Source organism: Echinops telfairi, unplaced genomic scaffold, assembly GCF_000313985.2.
Source record: "Echinops telfairi isolate 266 unplaced genomic scaffold, ASM31398v2 ScPeMD7_1;HRSCAF=3_0, whole genome shotgun sequence".
Lineage (NCBI taxonomy): Eukaryota > Metazoa > Chordata > Mammalia > Afrosoricida > Tenrecidae > Echinops > Echinops telfairi.
The window spans coordinates 79,683,603-79,693,914 of record NW_022103896.1 but is presented as its reverse complement, the minus strand read 5'-3'; the positions used below and the strand labels follow the sequence as shown (position 1 = coordinate 79,693,914).

General features: G+C 39.9%; 1 protein-coding gene across 1 annotated transcript in view; it reads right to left on the bottom strand.

Annotated features, from left to right (window-relative positions):
• Positions 1–10,005, bottom strand: part of UBE2V2 (ubiquitin conjugating enzyme E2 V2) — a 63,419-nt gene extending 53,414 nt beyond the window's left edge. Inside the window, exon 1 of the mRNA XM_045291749.1 lies at positions 9,964–10,005. Coding sequence (XP_045147684.1) covers positions 9,964–9,979 — 16 coding nt within the window. The 5' untranslated portion in view covers positions 9,980–10,005. The remainder of the gene's footprint in view (positions 1–9,963) is intronic.
• Between the last annotated feature and the right edge of the window lie 307 nt (positions 10,006–10,312).

Below are 10,312 nucleotides of genomic sequence, written 5' to 3'. Positions count from 1 at the left end.
TTTTTTTTTATGAAGAAACTTTTTGAAGGTGAGTTTTAAATATAAATGATTGTGACAAAAATGATGATGATGTCTCCCCAAGACAGTAAAAAGCTTCACAAAAAAAGAAACTCAAAGATATTTTATAATATTAAAAGCACAAAGGTTAAATTTTTGACAATTCATCAAACCAAAAGAAAGGTGTTTTCCATATTGCAAATGGTACAAGAAACGGTAAACATTGCTCAAACTACTACTGACAAGTCCTTAAGAAAGAAATAAAACTCCCTGCCATTGAGTCAATTCTGACTCATAGTGACCCCATAGGCCAGGGTAGAACCACCCGAGTTTCTGACACTCTTTACATGAATAGAAAGCCACTTCTTTCTCCCACGGAGCAACTGGTTTTAAATTGCTGACCTTGTGATTAGCAGCCTAAAGGGTAACCACTAGGCCACTAGGGCTCTTTTAGAAAAAAATAAAACTTTTAATTATCAATGACTCTCTTAAGGTTTTAAATTAGCGGAGCCTTTTTATTCTCCTCCTCTAAACATTATAACTAATAGTATTATGGTTTTGACTCTTTTGACAAACGTTTCTAAAGGTTATGGAATAATTATAATTGGTCCCAATTATTAAGATTGCTTTGCAGTTTCAGCTTGTACTTTCATTTTTATTGCTCCACAAAACCATGTAAAGCAAGGGTAGTATACAGTACTGTTTTATTATTTAATCACATTTCCAGGAGCACCCAAATTCCCAAATGACCCAGAAAACTCTACCCAGCCAACTCTTAAATCTCAAGAGAGAAATACACTGAAAAAGTAGAATTGCATCATTTAATTCCTATATTCCATGTCATATTTTAAGAGATGCAATTCTCTTCTATCACTTCTCCCAAGTTCTGCCTGTACTGTATCTTCATTTTACAGATTGGGTAGACAACCTTAAGATAATGTTGCCTAACATTCCATAGAAGAGACAGGAAAAAAGAAGATTAAGTACCATGCCGGAACTCTCACAGCTTTTCAGATCAGCAGTAAAGTTGTTGATACTGTCGGAAGGTAATGTTAAATCTGTTCCAACTCAACAGAACCGAACACTGCCAGGCCCTGCAGCATCCTCACAATTGTTGTCTCAGCACCTCATTGCCGCCACTGTGACTTTCCATCACATTGAGGATTTTCCTTGTTTTACTGACCTTCTACCTTACCAAGCATGGCGTCCTTTTACAAAGATTGGTCTCTTCCGATAACATGTCCAAAGTATCAGAGATAATGTCTCTCACTTACAAGAAGCACTCTTACTGTTCTTACTCTAAGACAGATTTCTTTGTTCTACTGATAGTCCACAGTACTATCAATATTCGTCAAAACACCATAGTTCAAATGCCTCAGTTCTTCTGTGCCGAATATTCACATGCATATCTGGAGACTGATAACATCATGACTTGGATCGGGTGCACCTTAGCCCTCACAGTGACATCCTTGCTCAACATTTTAAAGAGCTCTTGTGCCAACAGATTTTCCCAATATAACACATCTGTTGATTTGACTATTGCTTCCACGAGCATCTATTGCAGATCCAAACAAAATGAAATCCTTGACAACTTTCAATGTTGTGTCCACTATCAAGATGCTGTTTATTAGTACAGTTGTGAAGAATGTGGCTTTCTTTACATTGTGTTTTAATCCATATTGAAGGCTGCAGCCCTTAATCTTCTACAAGTGCTTCATGTCCTCCTCAATTTTAGCAAGCAAGATGGTGTCATCAGCACACTGAAGGTTAATAAGCACCCCACCAATCCTGATGCTGCATTCTTCTTTGAAAAGTTCAGCTTCTATTATTTGCTCAGCATACAAACTGAATAAGGTAAAAAGATAGAACTCTAGGACATGCACCTTTCCATATTTTAAACCAGGCAGTATTCCCGTGTTCTATTTGAACTGCCTCTTGGTCCATACATAGGTTCCACATGAGCACAATGAAGTGTTCCAGAATTACCAGTCTTCTCATGTTATACACAGTTTGTTATGATCGACACAGTCATATGCCTTTATATAGTCAATGAAGCACATCAAACCATCCTCCTTATATTCTCTGCTATATATCTGTCAGAAACGATAGTCTCCTTGCCATGTCCTCTTCTGAATCTAACTTGAATTTCTGTTCTGCTGCAATTGTTGGATGATCTTCAGCAAAATTTTAAGTGCACGCGACATTGATATTGTTCTATAATTGGAGAATTCTGTTGGGTCAATTTTCTTTGGAAAGGGCACAAAGAAGTTGGTTGATCAGTAGCAATCAATTAACATTTCTAGGAATAGACTGGTTAGTGCTTTCAGTTGCTTCATCAGTTTGTTGATTTCAGTGAGTATTCTGTCCATTCCTAGAGACTTATTTTTCACTAAAATCTTGTTACAACGTATATAATGCTGCCCCCTTTGGAAGACTACAACTACTAGATTTCATTTGGTTTTGTTTCCACCGATATAACTCATATAGCTTTCATTTAGCTTTGTTTCCTATCCATATAGCTCTACTATTGAAGACAGTAGATACTATCATACAGGTTTGTTTTTTAATAGTAAACATATATATTTTAATTTAACACTAATTCTTATTATTAATGCTGACAATGAATTTTCTAAATCAGATATTAGTGTTAATATATTTCTATTCTCTAGAGTAGTGAAATCCATATTTCCAAGGTAACTAGTTTCCTGGCGACGATAAACCAGACAAGGAACATGAATCACTGCACTCCATTTCCACTGTGAGGAGGACCTAAGATCCTGAAACAAGGTTTCTGCTAAGGGTAGTATGAAAGCTAACTTCCAGCCTAAAAACATTGAGACTCATTCTTTGAGCCATATGTTCACCGTTCACCATAAAGGAAAGAGCACAGGATTCAGGGCAAGAGACCGAGATTCTAAATCCAGACTCTTATTACCTAGGTATGTCTAACCTTGTATGTTAAAGGGATTCCTTTCTCTCATCTTCAACAAACGCTTATATGGTATGACAAAATACTTTCCATGTTCCAAGACTATAACTTTTTCTTTCTCAAAAAATTTTTTCTGATGTTAGCTCTCATAGGAGTGATGTACCTCGGTCCTTGGCTCCACGCGAGAAAGAAATCATGCCAAAAGCCTGGTTTGTGGTCCAAGTGAGTTTATAGAGAATAGAAGCGGCACAAGTGCGTGGGACAGCGGCTCAGCAACTCCGACCACAGCCCAGTAGCTCCCACTGCACTGTCGGAGGCACTGGAAGAGAGCGCCAGAGCAAAACCTCTGGCTTTTCAGGGGCCGTTGGGAGGCATGGTCGACAATACTGGTCGACCCCATTAGCTGAATCAAGTTCACCTGGCTTAGATGGGCCAATCCAGGTGTATTGCCCACCTAGGTGTACCACCCCTCCCTTGAACCTCTGAGCATGTAGTGTACCACCCCTTCCTGGCGGGAAGCTCGAATCTCTGAGCATGCGTAATGGATGCCCCAGTCTCTATGCTGTTACCCAACAGTAAGACTATAAGAAAAATTCAAACATATTGCCATAAAGTTGATTCCAATTCACAGTGACCCTTTAGGACAGGGCAGAACTGGTTCCACTGGCTTCTGAGGCAGTAAGTCTTTACGAAACAGAAAGCCATCTTTCTCCAGTAGTTTCGAACTGCTGGCCTTGCCTTTAGCAGGCCAACGTAAACCACTCTGCCACTAGGGCTCCTCTTACACCACCAGAGGAAAGGGTTAAAATATTTTCCCCAAATTTTATTCCAGATCCTGTACATGAAAGTATAATGCTATCGCTAAGACTACTGAAGTATTATCAACACTTCATGGAATGATTCTTTGGAAGTTTAAGGCCAAGGTTTCATGAGGCATTCCACATAATAAAATTAACAACTAACTGCATCCTCTCTCTCTCTCATAAGACCAGAAGAACTGCAGGGTGCCTACCAACAATTACTAAAAGAATTCTAAGAGGAAAGGTATAGAACAGAATCTCATATCGATAAGGAATACATATGTTCTGGAGTATCAAAGCTAGATGAACCCCAGGGATCTACCCTGGTGTCACAGCAGCATAGGCCTGCTAGCCAAATAAGGTGCAAACTTACCAACTAATCCACGGGAGAATGGTAAGGTTGTCTACTCTTGAAAAGATTTTGTTTCAGAAACCTACAGGGTCACTATGGGTTAGAATCAACTCAATGGCAGAGGGAGGGTTAACTGAAAGAAAAAAAATCCCTTTATGTCTTCTTAAAACTAAGTAACAGTTTAGTTTCTAGTAGAAATGTCTGCCTTGAGCATTATGCTCTTTTAAGATCTACCTATATGGGATCAAATTGACAAGAGCAACTCAAAAGCTTTGACAGAACTTCAAGGCTCATTCTAATGGGGGAGGAACAACTCAGAAAAGCCACGTCAGAATGGCTGCACAACTGAAGAATGGAGTCAAGGCCACTGAATTGTACATGTACAAACTGTTGGAGTAAATATTTTACTGTGAATAGTCTCAACAAAATTATTTTTAAAAATTAATGAAAAAGGAAGAATATATGCAGAGAAAGCATGGAGGAAGGTGGTGTAACAGCCAAACTATGAGGCAACCAATTATGGTTTAGACGAGCGACCCCTTTGGGGTTGAACGACCCTTTCACAGGGGTCGTCTGATTCATAACAGTTACAAAATTACAGTTATGAAGTAGCAACGAAAATAATTTTATGGTTGGGGGGGGGAGTCACCACAACATGAGGAACTGTATTAAAGGGTTGCAGCATTAGGAAGGTTGAGAAACACTGGTTTAGACTACGGTGTAGTGGTTGCCACTGGTGCAAAAAGATTAAGGGAATCTGTATATAAGCATTTTCATTCGACACGTGGCAAAAGGAACTCATCATTTAAAGGGACACAATAAAACGGGCAGGTTAGAGAATACAACTAGGATTTCTATTTTGTAAATGTTATCCTTGGGATGAGAAACAGTTCTAACAGTAGTCAAGGAAGTAGTTAAGTTCTAAGAGAAGTTCCTGGGTAAAGATGAAAACTTTATAGATGAGGAATTTGAAAGCTTGATCCGATCAACTGTAGAGTGAGTGAAGAGGATTAAACCTGAGAGCGCTGCAACACAAAGAAAGAGATTGGGAAGCAGCAGCAAGGAATGTTGAGGAATATTCCACAAAGTAGGAGAAAAACCCAGAGAATGTTGTCTTGCCGTCAAGGTAAGAATGAAGAGATGGTCTACGTGTTTAAATGCTGCTGATAGATAAAATATGGCAATTGATCATGTTTTGTTTTGTTAAAACATTTTATTATGATTTAGGTGATCGTTTACATGGAAAATTTCTAATTCACCAATATGTACACCTTTTGTTTTATGATATTAGTGGCATTCCTTTCGATGTAATGGCATACTTCCTTCTGGGGAGCCTGTTCCCATTCATCTTTCCTACCATTTTCTGCCATCTGTCTTTTAAGACAAATGCTGCCCTTTTGATCTTGTACAGGTGATTGTTCTTAGGAGTACAACTTTCACAAGTTTTATATCCTCTGACCATGATTTTAATCTATTTTCATACTCAGTCTCGGAGCCTATCTTCCTAAACTCTGTAGCAATTATTCACAAGCTTTCCTTGGAGACGGTTTTCTCTTCAATTCCTTTCTCTTGGCTCCCTCTCTGGTAATACTTGTGCAGGCTTCCATCCTGTTTTCTTTTTAAACGGTGACAGTGCCCACAGTTTTTAAGTTTTGTATGGTTTTCTAGTCTAATTTACATTGTATTTTTAGAAAAATTAAAAATCAGCTGTCAGATCTCTGGATCATAATTTTTGCCAAAATTACTTTACTATTTCCTATATCTTACTGGACAACTCTATACATCAGCCTCAAACACTTTACACTGAACAAATTCCAGACTATAATTAGGATCTTTCCCAATGGGAACTGGTCCCATTGCAGTAGTGTAGTCTTCCCTACTTGGCAAATTACTGAAGCTGGTTATTTGTGATATAAGCTAAAAATGTCACATTATCTGTATTTCTAATTCTTCCATTATTGTAACCCCAGAGCAAAGACATTATTTCATTAACTTTACTAATGGAAAATGTATATCCCTCTACTTGTTTCTGTTGTTAATCTCATTTCGAAACTTGTAATTTCTTTAGCAAAAAAAGGCTCCTTCCATGTGGTTTACTTCTTGCTTTATTTTCTTATAATCTATCAATCGAAGGCCTCCAAAAACCAAACACTGCTATCAAGTCAATGCCGACTCACAGAAACCCCACTGTGGGTTTCTGAGACTGTACATAGGAGTAGGAAGCCTTGTTTTCCTCCCTTGGAGCTGCTGGTGGTTTCAAACTGACAACCATTTGGATCACGGCCCAATGTATAACCACAACACCACCAGGGCTCCTCTAACAGCCTCCTCAAGGAATCCTTTAACTTGCAAAAGTGATAATGGTGTTTCTCAGTGGGTTTTAAACTTTGTACGGGAAAACAGACAAAAAGCTCACTAAAACAATGCATACTAGACGTCACAGTAAGACTATTTCATTAAATCTGGCATTGTTAAATATTACATGAAAAAAAAGAAAAATATATTACATGTAAGTAAATGTGACAAATATAATAAAATTACACATACACATGGAGTTTTTTTTAAATGCTACTAGGGCTCCAGGTAACATATGCACAAGTTTGCATATTTTCATTGAAAACACGTTGAAACATGGCTCTGCAATCATGCATGGCTACAGACAAGGTCTCTCAGTACCACACTTGTCTTAGCCTCGCTAGGGTGTTTTCAAAATGAAGGTCCAAATAAAACAGTGGCTTCCAAGGGGATCTGCAGAGCCAGTTAAATTCAAAGCAGAGAATTCAAAGGACTAATCTTGATAGATTTTCTTAAAAGACATATGACGATCACAGGGGATTAGCAGGAGTTTTAAGAAAATTGAAAACTGCATTGGCGAGGAAAGGGCCAAGAAAACTGAACTGAGGGATCACCCTCCCCTATCACAACAATGCACTTGCTCATTTTTTTACGTGTAGTAAGGACTGTCCTACAATAATTTCATTGGGAACCTTCCCCTATCCATCTTACAGACCCTTTTGTCCCCCCAAATCAAAGACCATTTCAAAGGAACACAATCTGAGACTCTCAATGATGCCAAAACTTCCAGTGAGAGAGGGAAAACCCATCTTCAGAAGTGTATAGACCTAGGTAGAGATTGTGTCTGGAAAGAATGGCTTAACATTAATATTCTTATTTAATAAAGATTGCAAATATTTTGTAGCAATGCTTTTTGACTTACCCTTTTATGTGTGCATGTGTGCATTTTACATGCACTGAGACCAAAAGAACTAGATGGTGTCCAGTTACCATTAATGACCAATCTGATCAGGATCACCACAGATGAAGATAAAAGGGGTCCGAAATGTGAAACAGAAAGTCAAATTCTTAAATATTCCAGACTTACTGGGCTGATTGAGACTACAGGATTCCCTGAAACTCTCACCATGAGATATTCTACAAAACCTTGAACCAAAACTAGCCTCTGAAGTTACCTTTTAGTGATATAACAAATCAGCTCATAAAATAAAGAATATTACCACTGAGTACCATGAACCTTTAAAAATTATCTATGTGAGACCAAATGGTCAACTGTTGCCCAAAAGCACAAGTTCCCAAAGTTATTTGATCTACTTCCCCCTTTTCAGAAAAAAATTTTCTCAGTACTCCCACCCAACCAATTAAAAACTGTATTATAGCCTAGAATCCAGGATAAAGTATATGTATCCTCTTTCACAATACCCCCCTAGATCATGCCAGTGACCCTAAGGTGATGGCATTGGTATTCCCCACTTTGGTAAACAGTGCTCTAAAGCAACGATGAAAGGTAAGGGAATAGGGAAACTAGATTACTAGAAATGAAGCATCCAGAATGCAATGAGTGTTCACACATTGTAAAAAAAATGTAACCAACATCACTGAACAATTTGTGTAATTGATTAACTGGGAATCTAATTTGCTATGTAAACTTTCACCAAAAACACCATATACTTTAAAGATAAATAATATTTTAATAAAGATAGACAAATGTCAGGTTTTGTTTGTTTATGATTACCCAGCGACTATTTTTATCAAAAGAATTTGGCTTAATTTTTAAAAAATGCATAATGTATGCATCCAATTTTAAACTTAAGTCTATGCCTATTTATTACACAAATATGTAGGTACTGTTTCCTTCCCATGCCACAAAAAAGTAGCAAAAGTATTGCTACGAGTGTATTTAAAAAATGATTCGTTTCAAAGCAGTGCAAAACTACTAATATATTCATCTCCCTCTCAGGTTGACAATACTCAACCATCTAAAACACAGAATGGCCCAATGGCACAGTAAGAAATTAATCAGGATGACTTGACATCAACAGATTCAAACATAATTTCAGTGGTTTAAGAAAAATTTTTTTAAAAAAGAAAAATCAATTAACATCTTAATTATGCCAAACTTTCGAATATCAAAAATCTATGGACAGTAAAATTTTAACAAACAGAATGGTGAGATAAACTGTAAAATATAGGTTTCCAATACTGTATGCTAATTACCTAGCAACAAGTCTTTTATAATTTATACTCAACTTCCAAAAATGACTAGAAGTGGTTAAGAGGAAATGCAGATCCATTGATATTAGTCTTTTCAAAATATTCTAACACTCTCTTACATGTTATACTATAATGGCATTTTCTTAGTAATCCTTACTTTGCTAGTTACCTTTAACCCCAAATATATAAAAATATTTCCCCAGGACTGTAACTGCTTAGGGGAACTCTGGTGGCTTAGTGGGCTATCAGCCAGGCTGCTAACCATGTGGATGAAGTTTTCTACGTCTGTAAAAAGGTACAGGCCTTGGAAGGCCACTGGGGAGGTTCTACTCAGTCCTATTACAGTGTAGCCCTGAGTCAGAATAGGACTGGGTGGCAGTGAGCTTGGTTTGGTTGGTAACTGCTAAAGATCTGATTGTTTATGATACTTGTTAACTTGAGATTTAAAAGACTTTGTATTAAAACTCATTCTGTTGTGCTGTTGGAACCAATTTGATGGCACCTATCAGCAAGAATATGCTAAATGAATCCTAAGGTATTATCTTAAAAGTAGCACCCATACATTTGAAACCTTTTATTTTGCTACGTTTTAAAATTCTTTCTGCAATGATGGCATGAATGTCAAGTCACAGCTCTATAACCTAGTGATTCAATAAAGATTAGATACATGACAGGTGATACGTATTAACATTTTTTAACGTAACAATTTTCTAAACGGTCAAGTTTCAAAAACCTCAATTAACATTTCATCTCAAAATCTGTCCTCTTAAACACTGTTTCCGGCAGGTAGAGTTAAACAGCTTATGTAAGAAACCGCTTGATAGCTTTCATCTTGCTCTATACTTTCATTTTGTATGCACTGTAGTTGCTCTTCAAAGATGATTTCCATCGGATAAAAATGATGTTTCCCCTATTTAATGAGCAATAGTCCTCTCTTCCTTAATAATCACACCCCTACCCAAGCGGAGGCGAGTCCTGAACTAGAACCTCCACCAAGCCTAGAACGCTCGCGGGTCGACCCATTTCCGTGCCCATCTTAGGCCTCCTCTCCTTTCTCCCGCACCTCCCTCGGCTCAGAAGTTACACCTGGCACCGACGCGGGGCAATCGCGCACCTGCACCCTGAAGCCGGTGCCCCGGCCCCCCCAGCCCGCGGCCGGCCCGCGAACGCGACCAGCACCCCCACCTCCTGCCGGCAGCCCGGCCCGGCCCGGCCCGGCCCAACCTTCCAGTTCGGAGCTTTGCTCCCCAGGGAGCGCGTCCGAGAGCGCGCACTCCACTCTCCCCCACCCTCGAGCGCCCGGCTGCCAGCAGCAGGCACGGCGGGCACCACCGAGTCGCACAGGGAAAGCTAGCAGCCTGGCCTGGGAGACCGACCTGTGGAGACCGCCATCTTCTCCTGCAGCCCGACGCAGCCGCCCCGCACGCACGCACGCACGGCGACGTCACGACGCGTCACATCCGGGCTCGCCATCCGCCTCTACGCGAGTTCCTGCCCTTTGCACCCACCAGCCCCGGATCTGCGGGGCAAGCCCGGGCCACGGGATCGGGACCGACTGGAAGTGAGGACCGGGCCCGGGGTGCCTGCGAAGACACGGGCCGTGAGAAAGGTCCCAGGCCCGGCACTCTGCTCGGGCTCGGCACACGGGGGCTGAAGGGGCCGGGAAGCCTGGGGAAAGGCAGGGTGGGGATGGCTTAGGATCTCTGCCCGGGAGACGCTGGAAGA